General features: G+C 40.3%; 1 protein-coding gene across 2 annotated transcripts in view; it reads left to right on the top strand.

Moving 5' to 3' along the window:
• ASCC1 (activating signal cointegrator 1 complex subunit 1) overlaps positions 1-27,794 on the top strand; it is a 50,677-nt gene that overhangs the window by 12,499 nt on the left and 10,384 nt on the right. For both annotated transcript variants that reach the window (XM_081004767.1, XM_081004768.1), the window contains exons 6-9: positions 9,945-10,081; positions 12,268-12,387; positions 16,349-16,473; positions 18,097-18,173. In XM_081004767.1, the coding sequence (XP_080860893.1) occupies positions 9,945-10,081; positions 12,268-12,387; positions 16,349-16,473; positions 18,097-18,173 (459 nt within the window). The remainder of the gene's footprint in view (positions 1-9,944; positions 10,082-12,267; positions 12,388-16,348; positions 16,474-18,096; positions 18,174-27,794) is intronic.

The following is a 27,794-nucleotide window of genomic DNA, read 5'->3' on the forward strand; positions in this document are numbered from 1 at the left end:
TTTCGTCTTGCGAGGCACCACTGTAATGATAACTTCAAATTTGACCATATTTCTAAATCTTTTTTCACTTCAATCCAACATTTTTCATAATTATCCTTAAATAAATTTACATTTTTAGCAGTCATATTAACCCCTAAATATTTCACTTTCTTAACCAATGTTAATCCTGTCTCTTCCTGAAATTTCTCTCTCTCATTTACAGTTAAGTTTTTCTCTAAGACCTTAGTTTTTACCTTGTTCAGCTTAAAACCTGCTACTTGCCCAAATTCTTGAATCAATTCCAATACCCTCTTTGTGCTAGATTCTGGTTCCTGTAGAGTCAATACTAGATCATCAGCAAATGCTTTCAATTTATACTGTTTAACTCCCACTTGTATACCTTTGATCTCTTGATCCTTTCTTATCATGTTTAGCAAAACCTCAAGGACCGATATAAAAAGCAGTGGGGAAATTGGGCAACCTTGTCGTGTCCCTTTCCCAATCCTGAACTCTTCTGTCATTACATTATTCACAATTAATTTTGCCTTTTGTTCTGAGTAAATTGCACCTATACCATTTTCAAAACCTTGGCCTACCCCCATCCCCTGTAGATTCTTCTTCATAAAGCTCCAAGAAACGTTGTCAAAGGCTTTCTCTGCGAATTATTGAGTAAATCAAGTACAGTACAGTGGTACCTAAGGTTACAGACGCTTCAGGTTACAGACGCTTCAGGTTACAGACGCTTCAGGTTACAGACTCCGCTAACCCAGAAATAGTACCTTGGGTTAAGAACTTTGCTTCAGGATGAGAACAGAAATCGCACGACGGTGGCAGCAGGAGGCCCCATTAGCTAAACTGTTATCTCAAGTTAAGAACAGTTTCAGGTTAAGAATGGACCTGCAGAACAAATTAAGTTCTTAACCTGAGGTACCACTGTACTTGTATTATATCCTCAAATTAAATTTCCAGATTAGAACAAACAAAGCCATGACCAGCTTTAGTCCCTTGAAAAAGACTATTCCATTGATTGCATTGCAACAATTGATTATTGCCTTCTGAAATGTTTCTGAATAATGACCACCAGGTGGACATACCATAACAAATTGTCATATGTAAACTATGAAAAGACTGCTTAATGGTTGGGGAATGAATATTGAAGTTCTGGTGCTCAAAGAAGGCAATAAATCTGATTAGAACAATTGCTGTCCAATTAGCCTGTTAGACAGACAACAGCTCAAGACTCCACCAGTTTCTTTACCAGTAAGTTGCAAGATTGGGCCAATTTAAACAACATAAGTAATTTCAAAAGAGCTGGTGGTGTTCAGGAAAGAGAATGATCAGTGTTTTGTACTAAATCACCCAATTAGCAGATATACTAAATATACAAAAAACCACAATCATTTGTAGCTTTTCATGATGTGCCTCCGCCGCTTGTCAGGATCAACTGAAATAAACTGTTGTTGAAATTATGGAGCAGAAACACAGAGGTTGTTGTTGGCCTTCATTACAAAAATCATACAGATACTGCAAATGCCATATAATCAGATTTGGGGATACATATCACAAATGGTTATTTGATGGGTGTCATCAAATTAGGTCACAGCTTTAATTATTTGGAGGTTGAATTTTCAAAAAGAGGTACCTACAATTAAGTATGGGGTGGGTATTCAGTAGGGAGTGCCTTCTAAATAAGGCACTCTCAGTTCCTCAGTGAAATCTCCCTTGTCTCATATTAGAACTCACATTCTGCCTCCGTTATTTGCAGCCAAGATCTCCATCCTCCCCTTTCTGCTTTTAGGCAAGGGTAACAGGTAAAGAGGAGCAGAGGCAGTTTATGGTAGTGTGACCTATGTAGTTGCACTGGGAACCACAATGCAAGGAGCTCCAAAACAATGCTGTAGAAGCCAGAGGCAGGGGGCACCAAATTTTAGTGTCACACAGGGCACTGCTGAAATCTGAGAACCCAAAGTCTGCTACTGAAGGGGAGTGGTGGAATTGCTTGCCTGTTTAAGTCTTCTATCAAGTACTCACCTTTAAGAGTGTTAAAAATGCCTTGATATCTTCACACGTTATCCTTTCTTTTGTTAAAAGTGAAAGAAAATCTCATCTGTTGAAGTATATATGAGGAAGCGAAGATCTGGGGTTTGATGGTGATAGAAGAACTGGAAATGATCTTGGCCACAATTTTCAAAAGTTCTGTACTTGGATAGAGACAGGATTTATGCCTGAAGTTTTTGTAATGCCATTTTTTTATGTATTGCTGTAAATTTCGAAATGGATAAAAACACATTACCAAGAAAATATTTCCTGGGGGGGAAAGAATAAATCTGGAAATAGCTGTAGATCCAAGTACAAACCTAAAATGCAGATAATTTAATATTGGTTCCCAGAATCTAAGCAAATGGAGCCCAGACCAGGGCAAATAAAATAAAAAAATTAAATAGGCAGAAGGCTCATTTATCTAATCAAGCCATAGATTCTATGTAACACTGCCCCATGGTTTATTTAGCATTATGTGAATGGTCAGAAGTGAGTGTTGGGCTTGTGACCTACTCAACCCCTCTTTCGTTGGTGCAGTTGTGAGGAAGAGCTTAGTGGTATCCACTTACTGGTTTAAACTAATAAGAGTCTTTCATTTTATCTGAAATGGGAACTCTAGTTTAAACTGTGGTTCGATGAAATGAGACATCATCACAAACTGGTTTGAAAGTGTCTTGCTGCAATTAATAAACCATAGTTTAAACTCACAGCAGTTAGTAATTTTGGGCCATAACAACAAACTGTAGTTACTTTAAATTAGGAATCAGGTGTTTCCAATCTTCTTGCTGCCTTTGGAGAAATCACCTTTAAAATGAGTTTACTGAGACAGGGTTTCCTTTATATACAATAGATGAGCTTACTGTGCGCATGGGGCTAGGTTTGAAATACAGTGGTACCTCTGGTTAAGAACTTAATTTGTTCTGGAGGTCTGTTCTTAACCTGAAACTGTTCTTAACCTGAGGTACCACTTTAGCTAATGGGGCCTCCCGCTGCCGCCGCACGATTTCTGTTCTCATCCTGAGGTAAAGTTCTTAACCCGAGGTACTACTTCTGGGTTAGCGGAGTCTGTAACCTGAAGCGTTTGTAACCCGAGGTACCACTGTACTAAGTACAGTTTTTGGTAGATGGCATCTGACAGTTAATTTGTTCTGGAGGTCTGTTCTTAACCTGAAACTGTTCTTAACCTGAGGTACCACTTTAGCTAATGGGGCCTCCCGCTGCCGCCGCACGATTTCTGTTCTCATCCTGAGGTAAAGTTCTTAACCCGAGGTACTACTTCCGGGTTAGCGGAGTCTGTAACCTGAAGCGTTTGTAACCCGAGGTACCACTGTACTAAGTACAGTTTTTGGTAGATGGCATCTGACAGTTACTAAATCGCATGAGACTGCCATAAGTGAAAGTAGGCCCTGTTATAGATTGTTAACAGATTGTAAAAATGGCACTTCCAACTGGCTAGCTGGGTGGAAGTTCTTGGTCGCTTGTTGGATGGAAAAGGTGGTCTTCCTGGCATCTCTCCCTAAACCTCTTTCAAGGGCTTATGGGCCTTGCTCAGTGGAGGAGGATGTGGAATGGAGGGCTGAGAGTGGAAGGGGGAATCCCAAAATCAGCAGAGGTACCTTCCATGCCATAGATTATATAAGCTACTATGATGATAAAGTTACTATGGTCTCCCGAGTTCTTTTAAATCATGAGTGAGGAATTGGTGGTTCTCCAGATTTGGTTGGACTACAACTATCACCATCCCTGACCATGAGCTATTTTGGCTGTTTTAAGTGTAACTTCCATGTTGAAATAAGAATGTTCATGAAACTAACATTTTTATTTGTAGTTATTTTTTCCTATAATGTAAGTATGAAGAAAACATTGTCGGGGAAAGCCTCAGCAGCCTTATTCTCAATTTTCTCTTTCCTTCAAATTTTAATTTCCTTCATCTGTTTCTAAGCCTTCAACCTTTAGTATTTCCCACTATATGGAACCATTATGGTTATTTATAGGGTTATAAAGGCTTGCCATTACTTTGTGTCCAGCAGAGGGCAGTGCTAGGAAGGCAGCAGTAGTGGATATCTGAAACTCAGTATTTTAAGAGTCTGATGCGCGACTCCTAAACATGAATGTGAAATAAATGATATTGGTTTAAATGGAATGTGCTTCCATTAAAAAAAAAAAAAAAGTTTCTTAGATGTTGGATAGTATATTCAGTTTTGAATATACTGCCCTTACCAGCCTATCCAGGGAGTTCCTCAACAGCTTGGGGGAGGGAAAATGTGAGACTTAAGTGGCTCAACAAGAATTGGCTACCCAGACTTGCATGAGCAAAAATGCTTTCTGCCATTGTTGGATGCAACCCATCCTCACACGCTGTCTCTTCTCAGTGCATTTACTGAGCTCCATAGTTCTGATGAACTTTTAGGCTGACTTTGATTCTGGGACATTTCTCATGATTCTGGGCAAATTATTCCTTGGCAAACTTGAGTAGTTATCCCACATCAAAAATAAATAATTGAACTTAAAATTGAATTGGAAATGGCTTGTGGGCGGGAAGGAAATAAACAACTACAGTCATATCTTGGGATAAATACGCTTCAGGTTGAGCGCTTTCGGGTTGTGCTCCACGGCGACCCAGAAGTAACAGAGCGCTTTACTTCCGGGTTTCGCCGCTCGCACATGCACAGATGGTCAAAATGACATCACACGCATGCGCGGAAGCGGCGAAACGCGACACACAGATGTGCTGTCGCGTCTTACGCTCTGTTCGCATCCCGAGGTACCACTGTATCTGACTTTAAGAAGACATCTGAAGGCAGCCCTGTTAGGGAAGTTTTTAATGTTTGCTGTTTTATCACTTTATTATTATCAATAATATTCTGTTGGGAGCTGCCCAGAGTGGCTTGGGAAACCCAGCCAGATGAGCAGGGTATAAATATATTATTATGATTATGATTATTATGATTATGATTATTATGATTATTATTATAGTTAAGAGGTTTCTTTTTCAGAGCAGGCAAGTATCTAAGCCGAATTATAAGGGCTGTAAAAGCTAGAGCATCTTTTTAGCTTCTAGTGGAGTTCTAAATTCAATTTAGCATTTTAAGAGTGAGCCCCAGAGTACAACTCATCCTACAACAATATAAAAACTGTGACCCTAAGTACACACATTGAGAAGAGGCAGAATGCACTGGACTACTGGTTACTTCATACTTTAGTAATTTGATTGTACTTATGGATACATTGTGTTCTGTTTCTACCATATGTGCAGACCTATTACAGACAATTGCTTTTTAAATGAAATCTAACCACTATTTGCATAGATAATAATATCTAATTACATTGTCCTTCTGTCACATGAAGCAAGCTGAGTTTGCACCAATGTGTCCAGCTGAATTGAATGTTCGTCTTCTCTGAGGCATTAATAATAACAGTGATCGTATGGTACCATCATTATACATTGCATTTTATGGAATACAAGAGGACTGCTTTAACTGTTTGGTGGCCATCAAAGATTTCATTGGGTTTATGCGCACACAAGGCACAATCCCATAGATAGTAATAGAAAGTCATTGTACACATGTGGCTCTGAACCATTCCAATCACTTTATATCCCTTTGTTGCTTTATCACAATATAACTGATGCATTTACTGCTAGAAACTTACATCTAAGAAAGCTTAGAAAAAAATTGTGACAAGTATCTGAGAAGTAATCTAGTGTTAATGGTAGCTTTCCATTATTCTAATGTGGAGGCTCCAAATTAGTTTGTGTCAAGTTAAATGGTGAAAGAAAATAGAATTTAGATACAGTGGTACCTCGGGTTACATACACTTCAGGTTACACAACCCGCTAACCCAGAAATAGTGCTTCAGGTTAAGAACTTTGCTTCAGGATAAGAACAGAAATCGGGCTCTGGCAGCACGGTGGCAATGGGAGGCCCCATTAGCTAAAGTGGTGCTTCAGGTTAAGAACAGTTTCAGGTTAAGAACGGACCTCCGGAACGAATTAAGTACTTAACACGAGGTACCACTGCATACAGCTTGTAAGTCTGGTTTAGTCCAGATTTTTGTGAGCGAACTTTCTTCTCTAACTTTGCTTTACTTAAGAGTTGTTCTAGATATGCTTCTGACTTGCTTTTTTATTATTGTTGTTGTTTCTGCTGCTGTTAGGATGCTCAAGTACAACAGGGGTTGTTTGAAGATATTGCTGGGTGCAGATGTAAAGGAAAAATCAATGCAATTCAATGGCACTGCATTGATTACTAAATAGTAAATTATGAACTGGGAGTTTGAACAAGTAATTTAAAGGCTCTTTGTCTTAAAGCAGGCAAGCATCTAAGCAAAACAGCAAGGGCTCAGCAAGCTAGAGCAGCCTGTTGCAACTTTGCTGCAGGCTTTTCTTGGGAAAAGTCCACTCAGAAGCGTCATGGGGTTAAATTGTTAAGATTAAAACACATTTGCAGAACAATCCTAACCCCCAACCTCCACTGCTGGGATGCATTTAGGGTATATGGAGGATTTCCCTTCTGTTTGTCTCTGACCATCAACAATGTGAGTTGTTGACATGCTATGGCTAGTGGTGTTCCCGTTGGTAATAGTCAGTTTAAGGGCTCAATATGGGGTGGAATGGCAGTGGAGAGAAGTTGGACCAGCCATGAATTTGCTGGACCCTGAACTGGTCCTGCAGCTAGGGAGGGACTTGATCCAGGTCTCTCTGCTGTTGTCACATGAAGCTGGCACAGCATAAATTAGGTGAAATACTCCTTCCCTTTCCTCCATGGCCAGTGTGAGCAGCAGAGCTTCAGATGTGGTGGCAGCTCTCCTTCTCTGTTCAGCCTGCTGTTCCCTTGCCAGGAATTAAGATTGCGCCTTCAGGTAAGGAGTAAGATCCATTGAACTCAGTAGGTCTTACTTCTGGGTAAACCTACTTAGGATTGTTCTGTTTATACCAGGCATCCCCAAACTCGGTCCTCTAGATGCTTTGGGACTACAACTCCCATCATCCCTAGCTAACAGGACCATTGGTCAGGGTTGATGGGAGTTGTAGTCCCAAAACATCTGGAGGGCCGAGTTTGCCTATGCCCAATTTAGACCACAATCACTAGAGCTCTGAAAATGTAGTAAAAGATGAGAAGCAGTTGGTTTGATATTTGCAGATAATTTATAGGAAGGAGTTATGGATCTTCTCTGCTATTAATGGGGCTTCCTCCTGCGAAGCTAGTTCAGGTGTTTCCTAGTGATGTGCAGCATCAGAATAGGAAGCTGTCAGAGCATGTAAGATACCACTGATTCCTGGAAAGCTGTAGAGAAGAAATTCAGCTGATTAGGTTGCTGGTAATTATAACATGAAATCTCCTTTCCCCTCCCCCGTGGGATTAGATTGAATATGCCTCTTTTCCTAAAAGCTGCTTATTTATTGTGTTAATATATTTTGTGCACATCATATCTGTGAGCATTACAGAAATTAAAATGAACTCCTGTCAACAGTTGGAACATAACAAACCTGCCCCCTGCTGCCTCCCCAGCTTCTGAGGCTCCCTGTGTTCATTATGGACTAAATGGCTTCTGGGGCTTGTCCCATATTTGAAGAGAAAGCTCATAAGTACAACCACTTTGTCTTTGCAGTATATCCTAAATAAGCTTTCATGCAGAAGAGAATGAGGACCTTTTTCAGCTTTGTTTTTGTACCAGTTGGCAGAATGGAAAGAATGGGAGAGAGAGAGCTTTTGTTCTCAGCTGCTTTGAGCATTCCCATTGAAAGGTGGAATTGACATTAACTGAATTGAATTGAATATTATCAATTCGGCCTCCTTTGTCTGTGAGGGCCTGGAAGGTAGCAGTGACCGTAGTAACGCTTTCCCAATAACATGGGCAGCATTGATAACGGATTCCTAGCTCTGTCTGCAGATTATTGCCCATGTTCAGTGAGTCTTGGAGTCTGCAGGATCATAACTGGAGTCATAAGATATGGAACAATACAATGGTTTGTTTAAAGCAGTCTTTGCCAACCTGGTTCTGTTCAGATGTTTTGGACTGTAACTCCCATCAGGCCTGTCCATCATCGCCTTGCTGCCTGAGGTTGATGGGAATTATAGTCCAAAACATCTTGGGGACACCAGGTTGGCATAGACTGCTGTGGAACTTTCTGTTTCTGGAAGATTTCAGCGAATGATTTAAAAGTTTCTGTGTATAAAGGTGGCTGACAAAACTCAAATTGGAGCAGTCTTTCTAAAAGCTTAGAAACAAGAAAAAGCCTTTGTCAAACTTCTACTATTCAGGGATCAAGACCTCTGCGTTCCTCATACTTGGATCTATTTTTACACTGAATAGATATGCTATAGTGATTCCTGACTCTTGGAGGATGTAGGGCCCTAAATCAATGTTCTTGGTCTTTCTTCCAGTTGGTATATTTCTTCCAGTTGGTACAATTCATTCACTGTTGAAAATTAATTTCCCTGTGTAGATAGTGTTTAAAGCCCTAAACGACTTAGGCCCAAATAGCTGAAAGACTGCCTCCTTCTCTACAGACCCTCTCAGGTGTTAAGATCGGGGGGGGGGGGTCCTGGTAGTTCTGCCACCCTCAGAAATTCAGGGGGCAGTGGCCTGGGGAAAGGGCATTCTCTCCGTGGCAACCCCTAAGGTGTGGAATTCCCTCTTCACAGAGATACATCTGGTGACTTCACTATACAGCTTTCAGTGAATGCTGATGACACGCCAATTCACCCCGGCCTTTGGCACCTGAAATGTGTGTTTCCATCCTATTCTGTGACTATTATTTCTTTTTAACATTTTTAATACCAAATTTTAAATTGTTGTTACTGTTGTGGGACCTGCTGATGAAGGGTTGGTAATACATTTAGTCATAATAATTCCAGGGTCCTTGTGTGGCAGAGCCCCCTGCTACTCCAACGCTTCCTGCATCACCCGGTGTCTCCTGCCATGCACTGTCATCTGACACACATGCGCCCCAGCCTTGCTGGTGCCACGCCTAGCCACGGCATATAGCTATTCCAGTGTGATACATATTGCTAGCAGTTCCCATGTGTGCAGCGCATAGGCAGGCATCAAACAAGATGAGAGTAAGGGTGTGTTGATTCTACAGCCTGCATCACTGTGTATGTGGCCGGGGAGTAGCAAATGATCTGCCACTTTGCTCCTTCAAATAAGACTTGCATATAAGAAAGGGAGTCATTAGCTGGCCCCCTGCTGTGCAGCATCACTTGGGTTTCTGAAATGTAAAAATTAACAATGTGGTTGAATGGAGACAAGACAATTACCTGTAGGGAAATTACCTTTTCTAAAGCTATGAGGATAAGAGCTAACTGATTTTAAAATGCAGCAGCCAGCAAAATGTAGGAAATTATGTAATGTAATTTGAATACATTTATCTGGGCATTTTTTAGTTTGCTGTTTTTTAAAAAAAAATTTCCTATTTGTTGCTATTGCCATGTTATTATATGACTTTAATTTTGCATGTCACCCATTTTGAATTCTGATCATCAAACGTTCTACTTCAAAAATCTGGAGTTGGTTAATACCTTTCTCAGAAGCAAGCAAAACATTACAAAAAGTTATTGAGTTCTCGAGAATTCTTCAATTAGGCAAGATGTTACACAAAATAGGGGATTGGGAGAGAAGGAAAAAGAAATAAAGTAAAATTGGGCTGGATGTTTAGCTATGAGGTTACCTTGAAGACTCAGTTACAAGATGGAGATAGCAGTTGAATAAGTCTCCCTAAGATGCTACAGGTACCTGGTTACAAATCTGTGAGATTGGAATAAAGAACCAATAGCTGCTCCACATTTTTTAGAACATAGAGCCTCGCTTGTAATAGAGATCTGCTCTATACCTTAAAAGCGACACAGATTCCTAGATATGCAAAAGTAAAGAGAAACATGAATTTCTGGTGTCACTCAATGAATTGCTCAATGTTTCTACAGGACTATGGTGTCAGTAGTAGCCTGTTCCAGAACCCTGCCAAGCTCCATCTGACTATTGGGACGCTGGTACTCCTGAATGAACAGGAAATCCAGAAGGCCCAAGAACTCCTACAGAGGTGTAAAGAAGACTTTGTTGAGTGAGTAAATTGAAAGCATTTGGGATGCCATAATCCAGCTGCAGCACTCAAAAAGAAGTACTGGTTCTAGGGCCAGGGTAACTTAGAGGGGTGTGGGGTATCCCAGCTTGCAGCAGTTCAGCAAACCATTATTAGGAGTAAGTGAAAAGCCTACACAAAACAATACAAGGACCTAATTGCAATTTGTTCTTGATATAAACCATTTAGAAGCATCTCTTTGCTTGCAATCTTATTATAACCTAGCATTTCTCTCTCTCTTACAGTAGCTGGTTTTATTTGTACATGAACAAAGATTGATTCTCCCCTCCTGGAAGTGCATGAAAAATGTGATTGCCTTGGCACTTTTTCACTAGCAGAGCCTTTGGCAAATAGCTCCCCCCACCCAATGGTCGTATATCCCTGAGATTAATTTCCGAAACAAGTCGAGGGTAGAGAGTATTGAACTATTAAAAAAATAAGCTCTAATACAGTAGATCAGTGATTCTACAGTGCAGGGGTTGTCATAATCTACTACACAAAACCATAGTCTTTGAGCTGTAGAATTAGCAAGCTATGAAACTATGAATCCCCCCCCCCCGATATTTTTTCCACTTCCAATCTTTTTGCAAGGACTTTTTAGCAGAATGATTCCTAGCTTGCAGGGTGAGACCCGCAGATGAGCTTGCAAATGATGAGCATATTTTTTTTAGCAGGTAAGCACATTGGTGGCAAATGCAAAGTGAGTTATGGCCAGGGGCTTGTCTCTGACCTTGCTTTGGGCTTCAGAGGCACTTGAAATCAGGGAGGTGCTCAGAAGTGGCAAGAAGCCTTACTGTGCCCCGGAAGCCCAAAGCAAGGTCAGAGATGAGCCCCTGCCCATCTCTTACTTTACATTCCTTTTGTGACTGCAGGCTTGAGCCTCCCACCACTCTCTCCTAAGGCAAAGGGGGTGGATGGAGAGGGCTTGGCCCTGCTTTGCTGAGCTTCGGAGTCACTCTAATGCAGCCAAATTTCTCACTGCTCAATGCCTCCAAAGTGCAATGGCATAGATTTTATCCATAGCAGGAGGATTGGTGGCAGTCACAACTGAACTGGCTTATTGAGGCCACTAAAAATTGAGGACTTCTGGACCCAGTTTTGCATCACAGGACGCTTGTGTGTGTGTCACCAAGTTGACATTAGTGTGTGATGAGGACTTGGCAGCACAATGAGCAACGTGCTTTTCTAGATTGTTTGTTTAAATTGTCAGAGAAAAGGCCTTTGTCTGCGTTATTCAGGGAGCAGCTATCTGCATGGATTCTGATACTATCCACAGAAATAGATAAAATTCTCATCCTTTGCTTTAATATTTGACAGTATTTGGCAGTTTATTATGTATGGAAAAGATGCTACAGTTGTTTGTACTCTTTAACAGTTAAATATTACTAGCACTGTGCTGTATAGTATCTAGAAGTTGCTGCATGTAAAGCTTGCAATCTACATTAATAATGACAGGGTTTAATTTTCCTCTATCTCAATGAATCCCTGTGATGACCTCATATGAACTGACCCTCATATGATCATACAACATTTCATTTGATGGGACCATTAATACAGCCTGTGACACTCTATGTGGCAAAATAATCTGAATGTCTTCATTATAAGTTTCACAATGAGACATAAATCTGTTGGGGCTTAGGAGGCCTAGAGGCATTGCTCTGTATGATTCAATGTTCTATAGTGTAAGATTGTTGTGAGTTGAATCCATTGGGTTGTAGTCGGCTAACGTGCTCAGAGCAGACACATTGAAATTAATGGAACTAAGTTAGGTTTATATGATTCTAGAAACAGCAGAAAAAAGGGCAAAAGTCAATAGTGATGAACAATCCATTCTGTCTTCTAGGGAAGAAAGGGTAGGTATTCTGGGGAATTTGCTGGGGACAGGATATAGTTGTGAATTCTGCCGATGATCATTTTATTTTGTATTATTTTCTGTTCAAAAAAGTATTCTCAAGCAGCATACAAAGGCTTAAAACAAAATAATGAAAATTAAATATGCATCAAACTACTGAAATAACAGCCGCATTAAAATATATAAATTTAATTGAAGTAATCCATAAACCTCCATTAAAAAGTGGAGGAGAAACTGTGTTGGTGAATTGGTGTAGCCTAGTGCAGCTGACCAAGTGAATTATGCAGTTGCCAAATCTTTCCCCTCTTTCAAACAGCTCAATTGCTGGAGGCAAACCACTAACTGTAAAAGTAGCAGGTGTAGAGTACATGAATGATGATCCAGCCATGATGGATGTTCTCTATGCAAAAGTTCATATGAAGGATGGCTCTAACAAGTAAGTTTCCCCCTTCTTTTTTAATTAAAAAAAATTATTTTCATTCCACAAAGTGATTATATATGAATTTGCAAAAGTAATATAATGACTCTTGAGAAGGCTCTCAACCTCTGGGTTTGATTGTTTCTGCCAGAAAATATACCACAAGATATCCAGGAGATAAGGTTATTGCAACCTCTTTGTAGGTAAAGAAGGGTCTGTAATGAGTTTGCCCTTGGGCTGATAACAAGTAGTATTACTGAGAGAGATAATTATGGAGTATCCACCTGTGCAGTTTCTGCTTAATGTTGATACTTCTGAACACTAGAAACTGTTTCCACTCTCGTTAGTTCTAATTTAAATATGTGGTTGAAATTCTTACCACTGCTAGCTGGTGGCTGCGTTCACACATACGTGGGTGACCCTGAAAGTGCCCAAACACAGCATCAGGCTTGTGCACTCCCCCCTCCCATCTTCTCTTTCCATGCAGTCAGGAGCAAGACGACCTCAGCAGAGTTTTATTTCACTTTTAAAGTGTTAGGTTTGAACCACAGATTCTGATTTAAAACAAACCTTGGTTCATTGTAAAACCCACTTTCATGACCCATGGTTTGGAGTTTGCTTGCTATGTGGCTAGCCATAGTTTTTTTTAAAAACTAGGATCTCTGATGCACATGCTGGTGCTGAGCCAGAATTCTTTAAAAGTGAAACTAAATGCTGTTGAAGTCCTGGCCCCATGGAAGGCAGAGAGGGGAAGGGGGAGCATGCAAGCTGAAAACTTTGCTTGAACCCATTCAGACTTGTCTAGATGGCTAAACTGCGAGAATGTGGCCCCTGTCTTTGCAACTGACTGCTAAGTCACATTGTTATCACAATTTTGTGATGCTCTTTGCCTATTCGCAAAGTATGAATGTTCATTTAGTTTGTATTCAGTGTTGTCACTACCTTCTCTAAGAAACCAAAGTTTAAATATAGACCAGGCCATTCCTTTTGTTTTCTTTTCAAATGTATATTTCAAATGTATATTTGAATGTATATTGAATGTTTCAATTTCTTTCTTTCTTCCCTTTGAAATGTATCTGTGGTTTCCTGAAAAGAAGCATCAGAGTAAATAGTTGCAGCAAAATTAAATAAACAAGATTTTAGTGTATCATTTCAAATTAATCTTCAGCTTTTGTTAAAATAAGGACTACCATGTTTTTATTTGCTTTAGCTTTCTGCCTTACAAGGAATCTGATCAGTAGGATCAGTGGTAGAGACAGATTACTTTGAGATTTTACAGTTTCAAAGCCCAAGTGTCCATTGCTTCATAGCTCTCACTACCCATTAACTGGATTCTGTGCTACCAGGACATACATGCTTGGGTTGATATGAAAGCTAAGGCGCTTGGATTTAATAGATACCCAGTAGATTCCATGAGTTTAGTAACTAATAGTAACATATTAGTTACTATGATACCTTAAGAAAAGTAATCAACTCTTTCAACACCTAGGATTATAAAATAAGTTCTTGTTCCACCCTTTATATGGCAATGTGAGAAGCAAATATCCTTTCTGATTTTTGTTTGCTTCTGAATAGTTGATTTCCCAAAGCATAAGAGTTACCATTTCCCTCCTTTGCCTTGGTGATGCTGGAGACTGTGTTTAGACTGTGGGGTGGGAGGAGACAGTGAAATAAGGTTATGCTCTGATGGTTCCCATGTAGCAAAGACTTCGTAATTCATTTTAATTTGTTTCATTTCTTTGATTAATTTTATAACATAATAAAGCACCATTTTCACTTGAGCTATTTTGTTAATTTGTTTTAGTATCATCTGTGATGATACTTCTTTCATTTGTCATCGCTAATTTTAAAAGTCACTGATGTATCACCAGAAATAAAATGACGAGGGGCAAAACATAAGATTCAATCAGTAAGACTAGAAATTGGCCAGTAACTGCTTCAAAGGGACAGCTCAAAGCTAGCAGGCTGTAGCGTTAGCTCATCAAGGATTGTCAAGCAAATGGTGACCAGAGAGGGAGAGGGAATAACCTTATTACTGTTCCATCTCTGAGTAAGACCTAAAGGGCCAAGGTGGCAACTTATAGCTGGAAAGGGATGAGCTATCTGGCAAATTATGTTGCTAATGGACTTAGTGACAAGATTGTATAAGACTTCCCATTTGTGTGATGATCTCCCATTTTAATGAGCAGGAATGTTTGGTTTTAATGAATGTTCTCTGTCCATGGTGCTATGAATCTTGCTCAGTCCTTTCAAGGAAGAAAACATACTGAAGAGCTACAGGGCTTTAGAAATGTGTTCATCCCCTAGTGCACACATTTAGCTTGCAGTTAGCACAAATATGAATCATCACACTTTTGTGTGGGGAGATTACTTGTATGTTCTAGCAGGGACAAGTTCCTGTACACTTATTGAACTTCCTGATTCCCATATTTGACCTTTCAGAAACGTTCAGTTGTAATCAGAACTGGAATTAAGCTGATGCCTTTAAGATGATGTGCTTTTCTTTTTCGAAAAAAAGTGGGGGAACTCGCCACGAAGTTTGTTTGTTGCGGGCCCAGTCATAGTGCCACCGCCCCCACGGGCAGTGGCTAAATGTAAGATGTAATTAATAAACTCAAGCAGACAATGATCTGGATTAGAAATGGCCACAACTATATTGCTTACAGATATAGGTGGATTTTTGGCTCAGGCATTGGGTAGATATCTGTTCCAGTCCCCCTGTCCCCCCCCCCTCTCTCTCTATATATATATACACACTTATAGAAGCAACATAGTTCATTATGATTGATGTCATTAGAGACAGCTAAAATCTCACGGCAACTCTATACAGTTCTAGCTGCTTTGGTCAACTGCTCATTTTTGGGAAGGCGCTCTAAACTGGGAGCATTGCTTTGCCTCTTTTCTATCACTTTCTGTCCTTCCACTTTTCCTGTGGAGAACCATTATCTCAAGCTGGAGCTGAAATGGTGAGGAGAGCTGCTGTATATGGTGACCACATGTTTTCCTTCTGTCTGAATTCCATCACTCTGTGCTTTAAATGGCGTAAGGCAGAATAATTCATTCATAAGCACCAGCCTTGGAAAGCATCCCCAGATAAACCATGCAGCTGAGCTGTACTGCAGCAGATTTAACCAAATGGGTTCAGTTATGCTTGGCAGTGAATAAACAAAAAACGATGCATCTGACTTGTCTCTAAATACATCTTAACACTTGACTGTAAATGTTTCGGGTTATTCTGGCAATGCTCAGAAAACAAACATGTCCAAATAAAGCTCCACCCTGTGGCTGTGTGCCGCAGGTTAATTCCAAAATGAATGTGATGTGCACACCCAAATAAAAGGATCCTGTATGATGACCTGCCTGTGCACTACATTGTACTAGAAATGTCTGCATTGTAGGGTAGGGGAAGGTGTTGTATTGCTAGGGTTAAGCAAGGTTTCGACAGTTCCCAGCTACATTGTTTTATCACCTCTGTCACTGGAGACGATTAGTGACAGGTGCCAGCATGACTTGAAGAAGTGCTTGTGATTCAGAGGTGATTTCTTTATCTCAGACAAAGCATCCTTGGCCAAGGTTCTGATTTCCACACTACAAAGTTGTACATGGAACAAGATAAAAATTGTTTTTAGCATGATATCAAGCCATCTTCAGGTGGGGTCAGTATATTTTTGGTCTTAAGAACATAGTTTTGTCACCTTATCCAATGATTGATCCCTTATCTAGGCTTGCCTTGTATTCTAAGCCCAGTGACAAATGTGACTGAAACATTTTGTTCTGTCCTCCAGACCCGCCAATTCCAACTTTCCCCACTGATATCTCCCTACCTTGAAGAAATGGCAGGCTGCAAATGCAACATCTGTTGTTTTAGTAACAACAATTTTATGTATTTTTCCTCGCAGGGTTATGAAGATACAATTATGTATCCCATTACGGTAATGAAAAAATTGTGGCTTTCCTTACTTCCTTTCCCTTTCCATAGGCTCCAGCTCATAGCAGATAGACTGACAGATCGGTTTGTGACCTCTGGACTAATGATGAAAGAGTGGGATCGGGTGAAACTCCATGCCACAGTCATGAACACAATCTTCCGGAAAGATCCTAGTGGTGAGCATTTGTTAAGGTCTCATTGAGGAAATATAGCTACCACTTTGATCTCTGAAATTGCTATATGATTCCTGTGTTTGGTGTTGCTCATTTGTTATTGTTTTGTGACCTTTAGGCAGAAGATAATTGGTTCATGACCCTCAAAAGGAGTTGGGTTCCTTCATTAAGGTTACACAGTACAGAGCAGAGAAGAAATATTTTGCTAAAACATTAAACACACTGTTTATGTCTGGCAGAAATTGGCTCTTTCTTCCCCTTATGTCTGATGAAAGTTAGGATATTGTATTGCTTTTTAGACAAGACCGTTACTGTCTTCATTCGTATTTCCTATATCTAAAAAATGGATTTGGTTAATGCTATGTACTTCCAGGCTCCTGTATTGTTTTGTTTTGTTTTAGTGAGAATGACTATATCAGTAAATAGAATAGTAACGGAGTAACTATTGAACTGAACCCTGAACATGCCTTGCGCTAATTCTAACATACTGCTTACAGCAAACTATGACAAGGACATTTCCTTAAGTCACTCTGTGCATTGCATATTTTAAGGCCATAAGAACTACCATGCTAAGTTCATCCAACTAACTGTATATCAAGATTTTGTCTCTAATTTTAGCTGATGGAACAAATAGGACACTTAATAGATGTGTTTGTGTGATGTCTGCATCAGAAAATTCAGACTTTCTATCAAAGAGTCCACACAATCTTAAATCCTGTGCCTGGGCTGCAAATTAAAAAATAGAAAAATTCTTAGTCCACCAAGGTTTTTACTATCCTTCCTGGAAGCAGTTCTCACAGGTGAACAGGTAGCTTGCTGCTTACAAGCCTGAATTACGAACTACTGCTCATGTTTATTTTTAACAAATAGATGACTTCCAAAAGTCGTATTTTCAGATAGCTGGTTTGCACAACATAGTAAGCCAAACTATGGCTTAGTGAGATAGCACTGAAGTTTTTTCTTGGTTGTAGCTTGTGATTAGTGAGGAGAGAACCACTGTTTCCGGTTCTTATGATATGCTAAGCTAAACCTTGGCTTAGCTTAGTGCAATGCAACAGTTTGTTCCTTGCTATCATAAGGCTAGAATTTTGAGGGGGTTTTTAATGAAGCATGAACATCTCAGAAATCATATTGGTGGTTATATGCTTGTGAGGAGAATATGTAGATTGCAGAGTAACAGAACCCTAGCTAAGCGTTAATTCATCTTCTTGAGTTTGTTCTCAGATACTGGCACTGAGGGATTAGAGACACCTTGTGAACAAGGATGCATTGCCCAAGTGCTTACTTTTCCTCATTGGTTTTAAATATATACTATGCAGAGTGATCAGATATTTGATGCTGGACTTGGTAATTCAAGAGATGAGAGAATGCTTTATTGCTGAAATGTGCTTTGACAGAGCACTGAGTATTACACTCTAGTTTCCCCTTGGATGATTCTATTACACCGAGCTGTCAGCCCTGCATAATCCTTGCAACAATATTGATGACTGTAGGAATTTTGACATGATACTTTGGGAAATAATTTGCAGGTTTTCTTTCTTGTATAAAAGGTGAGTGCAGAGTTGTATTCCATGTGTGAAAAAACCCTTTTAGGATGAGCTGTAATTTGATATATTTATTTTGCAGCTGAAGAGCAAAGTAATAGATCTGCAGGCAAATTTTTCAAGGAAAGGGAGTCATTTGATGGACGAAATATATTGAAGGTTAGTGTGAAGTAGGTTTGTTTAGCTTATGTTAAATGACATTCCAGGTGAAATTAAAAATAAATTGCAAACTTGTACCTGTATATTGTATCTATGATATCCTAATTGGCGGGAGAGAGGATGGACTATTGTATGTACTATGTATGTATGTACTTAAAAAGAATGTGTGCACTAAAAAGAAAGGAATTCAATCTGAAATGCTGTTGGCATGTCTAACATGTGCAAAATGTATAAATGACACTGACATATGGAGGCACATTGACTGGACTAAGTGAGATCCTAATATAGCTATTAGACATGTGATTGCTGATGCATGGGTCCTTTTGGACCCAGAAGAAGGTGGAATGGGGGCAGAATGGGGTGGGGCACACATATACAGATATTGAAACTGTAGTCCAAAGCAGATAGCCATAGTTTACCAGTGGGAACAAAATGGGAAACTCTGTTTAGTTAGAAATGCCTGCATTTCATTCAAGCATGCAATAAGCTGTTGTCTATGCAGCCAAAAGAGTTGTTCCTATCTTGGCATGTCAAACCCAGATAGTATTATCCAAGCATAGTTAATTTTTGTGTGTGTGTGTGTGTGTGTGTGTGTGTAAAACAGACAAAGACATACAATAATAAATACTTAATTGCAGCACAGCAGAAAAGAATATAAGCGGTCATTAGGTCTACCTAAAGGTACTTTTGAGTCTTTCATTCCTTGAACATTTCCCAAATACTTAGATTTTTAAAAGAAGCATACATTCAAGTAGTTCATTCATCTCCCACCTGTCCCATCTTCCTGCTTGGCAACAAGTTAAATACTGTGCCATTTTCACTTCTGTGTCTTGACTTGGCATGCTGATGTATGCAGTTTCTAAGTGGAAAAATACATTAAATTTGATCACCCATGTCTATTATTCATACCACAGCTCTGTGAAATGTGAGACAGACCAGTTGTTTTTTAGAAGCATTAATTGTGGGGTTAATTTTTTTTTTTAACTGTTTCAGCCAATAGAACCATTGGCTGTTTGATGCATGAAAGAATGCTGCTAATTTCCCCCAAGCACGCCTTCTTTTAAGAAACACCATCTTTCTCCAGCACCCCCACATTCTTTCGCCACTCATTTGGCATTTCCCTCCTCATTGCCAACTGCCCAGAGGAACACCCACTGGCACTAATTAAGTATGACTCATAACTGGCAGTAGAGCCCTGACAGCCCGACCATTGATCAGTGATGCATTCTTTTGAATTTTGCTCTGATAGGCACTCTTGCCCCTGCCATTTTATATTAGTTACATTCTTCTGCTAATTCTCTTTGCAAAGTAGTTTCCTTAGGTTTAGAGACAGAAGCCCAAATGTCAGATTGGTTACGAATGCAGCTGCAGCGACTGTCACAGCATACCAGCTGCATCCTGCTATCCAAATGCAATGTGCTTTACAAACTCACCCATTCTCCCTTACTCCTTAAATTGTAGTCTTTCATTTTTTTTACTTCCAGTCCAGATTATGTATTGTTGACTTGTTATTTGCTTTGTGGATGCTTATGCAACCAGCTCAGTGATTGGGGTTAATTCTCCCAGTCGGATAACTTTCAGATTGGTTTGATAACTGAAAATGAGAGCATGCCAGGTAAGAGCAAGCCCCTTTTTATAGAGCATAACCAAAAGAGGTCGAACAGTAGTCTAAAGAAATCTCATTTGGAAGTAGTAATTAAAGTATATTTGCAAACTTCAAGTGGGAACAGCCAAAAGAAAGTGCACAGCTCAGGCACAAGCTGATGAACTTCCTGCAGCAAGTTAGACACAGGCCTATTTTTCAAATCTCTTTTTCGTTTTTGTTCTGCTGTGGTACTGGACTAGCACCGTATCAGCCACCGATACACCTCCAGTGGCATTTTCTTCCAAAATACGCTACTGCAGATAGCCTTTCCAATAACCTTTTATGTTATAAATGTAGATTTTTTTAAATTTTGCAGTCATTACATACCAGTGTAGATTTTTGAGATCTATTAACTCACCTTGAATTAATTTCATCCACATCAGCACATCTGCCAGTGTCTTCCAACAATTATTTAATGCTTCACAATAAGCAATATGCATATTAAAAACAAACCTTAGGCTTCTGTGTATCCAGACGTTTTCCAGCAACAGCCCTGTTAGACAAACAGAAGATCCGTTACAGCACAATCCTGTGCATATTTACCGTATTTTTCGCTCTATAAGACGCACCAGACCATAAGACGCACCTAGTTTTTGGAGGAGGAAAACAAGAAAAAAAAAATTCTGAATCTCAGAAGCCAGAACAGCAAGAGGGACTGTTGCGCAGTGAAAGCAGCGATCCCTCTTCCTGTTCTGGTTTCTGGGATAGCTGTGCAGCCTGCATTCACTCCATAAGACGCACACACATTTCCCCTTACTTTTTAGGAGGGAAAAAGTGAGTCTTATAGAGCAAAAAATACGGTACTCACAATTAAACCCACTGAATCACAGAGCAGTCATGACACTGGCTGGGCAGCCCAGGGGCATGAATGAATGGGGTGGCCACTGCTGCATCCACAGCCTTGCTACTCAACATTGCCTGGGGCAGATAAAACCCTGTTCCATGCTGATGTGGAACTGATGTGGTGACTGTTCCTGGATCAGGCCCGATACCATCAAGTGACTGCAGTGGGGTTAGTTTGGGATTCAGCGAATCTAGGGCCAGTGCAACCACCCCAGCATACCCTATTGGGGGGCTTTCTGTGAGTTCCTGCTAGCGATACTTCAACCCCAACCTACACTTTCAGTGGGCAGAACAAGGAGCTCCAGGCTGGAGGAGTGATGCTAGCAGAGCTCTGAGGAGAGGCTGTGACAAATTGGGGAGTTGGATTGCAGCTTTAAGTGTGTTATGCCAAGTATGTTTAGGATTACTGCCACACTTTGATCAGTCATTTTGCTCTTGTCAATGTACTAGGGCAGGGTTTCTCAAACTGTTTTTGGATTACAGTTCCTATCATCCCTGACCATTGGTCCTGCTAGCTATAATAATAATAAATAATTTATTTATACCCCACCCATCTGGCTGAGTTTCCCCAGCCACTCTGGGCGGCTCCCAAACAAGTGTTAAAAACAGTACAGCGTTAAATATTAAAAACTTCCCTGAACAGGGCTGCCTTCAGATGTCTTTTAAAGATAGCTAGGAATGATGTGAGTTGTAGTCCAACAACAGCTGGAGACCCAATTTTGGGAAACCCTGTACTAGGGGCTTCCACCCCTGCTGGCTTAACTCACCAACCTCATTTACCCCCACCCCACCAATGCCACCCTCTCCCCTTCCTTGCCAAAGCTCCCTCCCCAGCTTGCCAAACTCCTCCCCATTAGATCAGGCTCAATCTTTATCTCCCCTACCCCTAGTGGGCCAAAGTGATTTTTTTAAAGCTATGCTGGGACATCAAAATGAACTGAGGTTTGAAGGGAGAAGTTTATGGGGGGTGGGTGCTGGAGGAGCTGATAGGCAGGTGGGTTCATGCCTTCCCGTGTAACCCCCCATGCCACCCCCTGTGGAGGTTTGAATGAGAAACGTGGGGTGGGGGCATTTGGAAACCTTGAGTAGCCAAACCTCCCACCCCCTTCTCTTAGATTTTGTCAAATCTCCCCCTCTATTTACAATATTCATTCCGGTTTGTTTGGGACTTGAGTACTGGCCATTACCTTGAAATTCCTAAACACCTTAGGATCAGTAGATCAAATGCACTGGCGCCTCCTACCTTATGAGCCTGTCTGTTCTGTGAGGTCATTTGGAGAAGCCTGTTTGTGTATCCCACTGATACTTGAGAGTGGGCTGGTGGGAATGTTCAATAGAGCCTTCTCCCCTATTGTGTCTAGGCTTTGGATTACTCTGCCTGGCAGATTTATTTATTATTTTGTTCCAGCAGTTTGTTTCTCCTTTTTTCACCTTCTCTTTTGCATGTATTTGATCTGTATTTTCTGCTATACCTCCCCCTAAAGGGAAGTTCCAACATCCCCCCCTTTTTAGGCGAGTTTTTTAAAAGTGATTTGTGGTGTATGTGTGTATTTACCACGCTGTGAGTTACCTTGAGTGCCTCATATTAAGGCAGGAAGGCAGAAAATAAATGCATTGAGAATAATACTCCTACTACTACTACTGAAGAAGCCAGAAGTTAGGCATTAGGATGCAACAGTAGGGGCTCAAGAGGTAAGTCTGTAAGAAGCCAGAATACATGAGGCTGGGAGAATTTTGAGATTAAAGTCTGCTGGTACCTTCCTGTAGACAACACCATACTGACTGTAATAAATATATAGTAGAAAGTAATCTGATAGAAAGGGCTCAGCAGGTGTCGCATGTTTTCAAATGGATGAGAACATAAATAACTTTTTGCGTGGTTTTAACTCTGCTACCAAATGCCAACGTAAACAGAAATGTTTTCTTGCTTCCAACAATGTTTAAACTTTGGAAAATTTGGGGCAGGCTTGTGGATTCTATGTTTGGACAGCTGCTGATAGTGCTTTTCTATGTGCCATTGTCACCAGAACAACCCAGGAGTGTGATCCTGAAGAGGGCACTCCTAGCTGATCTAGAAATCATGAAGAAACATGTGAGAGGAAGGCTTTAAGGAAGGGTTTCCCAAACTTGGGTCTCCAGCTGTTTTTGAACTACAGTTCCTGTCATCCCTCATGCTGCTAGCTAGGAATGATGGGAGTTGTAGTCCAAAACAACTGGAGACCCCAGTTTGGGAAACTGTGCTCTAATGAGTCTAAGACATTATTGACTGTATGTTCTGAAAGAAGATGTCATCTCTTACTCCATATGCAAAGTCCAGTATAATGGGATCCCAGTGACATAGAGTCCCCTTTTGTTTAAAGCAGGAGTAGTCAACATATTATGGATGTTGGACTCCCAATTTCCATAATCTCTCACAATTGTCTGTGCAGGCTAAAGCTGATGGGAGTTGTAGACTGATAAAATATGGGGGCTATTGCAGTGTATATCCCCAGGTTTGCAGATTTCCAGAGGCTTTAACTGACAGTGCTCGGCAATAATCTATCCCTTCATAAGATTCCTGCATACACTTAACTCTTGTTTATTTTAAGGATGTATAAAGATCTTAACATAAAACCTCTAAGTGGTGAACAAGAGTGCATAAAAATGCATAAGATAAAATCCATCATAAAACAAAACTATCAAGCATAGTTGGAATGTAGGAATGTACCTTATATTGAGTTAGATCATTGATCCATCTAATACAGTACAGTGGTACCTCGGTTTTCCAACGTAATCCGTTCCAGAAGACCGTTTGACTTCCGAAACGTTCAAAAACTGAAGCATTTACTTCCAGAAGCATCTACTTACGGAAAACTCAATACGGAAGCCGCGTGGAATGTTCGACTTCTGAAAAGCGTTCGAAAACCGAAGCAGTTACTTCTGGGTTTTTGGCATTCGAAAACCAAAATGTTTGACTTCAGAGACATTCAAAAAAACGAGGTACCACTGTATTGTCTATACTGACAGGGTTTCAGACGTTCCCAGCCCTACCTGCCAGAGAATGAGGTGGGACCTTCTGCATGCAAAGCAGATGCTCTGCCACTGAGTTATAAGCCCCTTTTTCCTAATAAAAAAGCCTTCATCATAGATCATATCAACTGAAAAGCAATGCTGGAGAAGGCCTGAGCAAAAAGGACAGAGTAGTAGGTTTGTCCAATCATCAAGGAAACAGAGTTCCTTACAACTGGTACACTCATGCTGAAGGCTCTGTTGCCAGTTGAATGCATGACACAGCAAGCAAGGTCTTATCATACATTTCCTTAACAATTCTTTGCACTGCACTGGCCCACTAAGGTTTCCCTTTCATCCTATGGCCTAAACCTCACACTTACTTCACTTCCAATCCATTAGAATGTCCAGGCCTTGAGGTACTCTGCTCCTGTAATGAAGCGAAGATCATTTGGTGTCTTTGCATCTCTCTGTGTTTGGGAAAAGTAAGGGAGATTTAGGAAAAGATAATAAAGTGATAATGGGGTATGATCTGTGGGTACGCTTGTAATCCTCATGTCGGTAAATAGATATAACCTAGATGCAGGACACAGATTTTTAGTATGATCCTTAACTTTGTAATGTCATATATTTAAAGTGAAATAGAGGGGAAACTGCCTGGATTTTTTAAAAAAATAGCCTAGAGTAACAGCTGCCTACATAATGCTGAGCAGAGTTAATTACATCCTGATAGAGAAGGGTTTTATGGCATTCCACAACAGCCATTATTGAGAAACTGACAGAGCTTAACTTTCTTAATAATGACCCTCCCAGGCTACAGCCCCATCTCCACTAGTGCTGAAAATCAGTTTGGTTATTTTATTTAATTACAATACGAGAAAGAAGTGCTAAGGCATTGTTGAGTTTGTACAGGCCATATTGAGGGGGTCCGGCTGCAATCTGCGTGACTTGGATGAACCCACAATCATATTCTTATAAAAGCCAGCTCCTGGATTCTCTTGTTTTGTCACACAAAATGAGAGACTAGTCTATAAAGCCAAGGGTGGGGATATGCATATAGGAATGGACTTAGTTCTTAAAGGCTTCCATAGAGTCCTATTGGGTAAAGTAAGCTAAGATGCAAACTGGGACTGGATTGCAGGGGACTAGGAAAATCTACCTGTGCTCTGGACATGGGGCTCATGAGTGTATCCTGGTGCAGCTCATTGGCTATGAGTCAGTCGCTTCCTGTGACAAAGAAATGAATTGAAAGATGGTGTGTCAGTAGGGATGGGAGTGGAACATGTCTTGTGTTGCAACTACTTGGGTCACTTGGTGCTGGAGTGGGTTCAGCTCTCATCGCAGCAGTGTTCCCACATGCATCTTTTTATTTTAAAATGAGTAGCTGCTGTCTGGTCTTATAGGTAAAAGTACTGTACTTGGGTACACTGTTCTGAAGCCTGCTTCTTTCTTCTGAAATTAGGAGATCCAGTCTCCACTGACAATGTTGCATGCTAAATGTACACGAGTTGGAGATACTTTTTTAGTCAAGCTGTTTATAAAGTTTCTAAATAAATAATATTATACTCACACTTGTGAGTCCCTATAATATATGTGCTCTCCTTCCACCCTTCATAATGACAGGCATTTCACAAGTAAATTAATAAAAGTAAGATGACTAGAACACACTACTGGCATGCTTCATAAACACCAGAAGATAAAACTAAGAAGTTGATGAAAGAAAACAAATATATGTTTTGTATCATTTTTGGATAGAATATTCGGTTAAGAGTGGTTTTTTAATATTGGAGTGGCTAGGTAGAAAAATTGAAAGGAGAACTGGAAACACATAATGCCACTTTGCACACTGCAGAACATTGCATCTATTTCTGATCCCTGCATTATTAAAGGATTCTGATATACTAGAGAAAATTCAAGAACACACAATTAGAATGATGCTGTGGTAGGGAGACCGCAGGGCTAAAGAGAGATTCAAAATCAACTTTTGCATTGTCTGGAGAAAGGAAGATTAAAGGGGCTGGATGACTGTATAAATACATTAATAGAAATCTAATATTTGAGGGGGGAAAGCTTTTTTACATCCTCTGAATATGGGCAATCCTTAAGCTTGTGATCTAAGAGAGAATATGAGAACATTCAGAAGAGAGACTGGGAAGAAAAATTATTTTGTTGGAGTAACTCAAATACAGCAAAAAAAAAAAAAAAAAGGCAGCCCACTAGAGAAACAATTCTAGGAAGAAGTGAATAAGAAATATAATATAGGGAATTTGTGATATTTTTGTATCTTTTCTTTTCCCTCCCACTCCTTTCCATGGGCATTCCTTTCAATCTTAGGTTCTCTTTGATCAGTATAGCAGCAATTAGCTCTGCCTCTTTTCTAGTAGGTGAGTTGAAAGTCCTACACTTGATTTACAGTGGCCAGTAGACCACACTGACCCAATGCATTATGTATCTTACGAGACAGAAACTTTATGGGAGAAGGTATGTGATTGATTTTGGACATTCTGTATCCCCTTTATGTTAGACTTTCCAGAGTATGTGTGCAATTCCAAACACAGCTACAAGGCGGTAAGTATCATTGAGCACACTCTCACTCCTATACTTAAAAGTACATCCTTCCATTGGGAGAGCTATCCATTTATTACAGCTCCTGCTTCCTGTTCTTTAACCAGTGCCTGATCCATAAGAGGACCTGTCCTCTTATCCCATGACTGCCCACTAAATCTATTCTCTCCTTTTAAACAAAGCGCTCCAGTTTGCACTCCACAATATACTGGGAGTCTGGTATTGTTGTCATCTGTAAGTGCTAACTTACTTGATTATTCTCTGCTACTGACCTTGAGTAACCTTTCCAAAAAGCATGGGAAAAATGCCCAGAGGCAAGCATATGTATAGAAAGAGATGTTCCAGTCTCAATCTTTAGGTTTATTGTAAGAGTAATTCACATGTTTTTGCCTGAGAACAGACTCTTGGGGGACCTACTTGTGGCATATTAGCATATATGAATCTTTGGTATCACCCTAAGGAGGAAATAGCTCTTGATCTGAAGACGAATGTCTAGATTCCTTACACTCTTGTGAACATCTCAGTGTTCAATCCTTCCGTCAGCAAAACACAAACAGAGGGATGGGGCACACAAATTGGTTGCCAAAGAATGTGATAGTTCTGCTTAAGGTAGTAGAAAGAGGTCACATAACAGCAAGATACTGCTTCACAGGAAGTAGCACTGGTACCAAGACAACAGGGTCTGCTGAAGGTGTGAATGGAATATTGTGACATGCCCAAGTTTTGCAGTATGGCGAGACATAGCGGAATGCTTGCTTCTGTTTCAAGTAGTCTTTGTTTAGCTGCAAGGCTACTTGGGAAGCAACCAATAAGGCCCATTTTGCAGCCTAACTACTTCTAAAGCCATCAATACCTCATTAACACATTAGACTCTCCGAGGCCTACATGGCTTCATTCAAAGTGCATTAAAGTTAATGGAGCATCACTAAAATGTGCCAGAGAGCTCTGTGCAGATGTATCTTTAATTCATTATTTTTCAGCAGGTGCCATTACTGCTTGCTTAACTCTCTTGTAACACCGATTAAAGGAGAGGAAACTCTGTATGTGCTTGTCTCTGTGTGCAGCTAGTTACCCAAGAGTATGATCTGTTACTAATTTGAGTGCGGTCCTGTGGGTGGGCTAGTAGTTTGTTAGCAGTGGGTATTGAAAATAATGGAGCATAAAATGCAGCAAATGTGGATATTTCCAGGTATTGTAATTAGGTCTTGTACCAAGAGTGACTCTGTTGCATGATCATTTAAGTATAACAGGCCTTTGGCTAATTAAACAATCTATGGCCTTTTAAACTGTTTTAGGGGGGGTATTGTTTTTGTTTGTTACTGTGGTATGTATTTTTGTGTTTTTATATTGTAAACCGCTCTGTGATGCTCGAATGACGGGAAGAACAGTGGTCTCCCTTGGGAGGTGAGGGACTCTCTTTCCTTGGAGATTTTCAAGCAGAGGTTGGATGACCACCTCTCATGGATGCTTTAGTTGAAATTCCTGCATTGCAGAGGGTTGGACTAGATGACCCTTGGGGTCCCTTCCAACTCTACAATTCTATGATTCTATGAATTGCCTTCATAATTCAAACAGTATCT

The sequence above is a fragment of the Podarcis pityusensis genome (genome assembly GCF_964106645.2).
Source record: "Podarcis pityusensis genome assembly, chromosome: 5".
Classification (NCBI taxonomy): Eukaryota; Metazoa; Chordata; class Lepidosauria; order Squamata; family Lacertidae; genus Podarcis; species Podarcis pityusensis.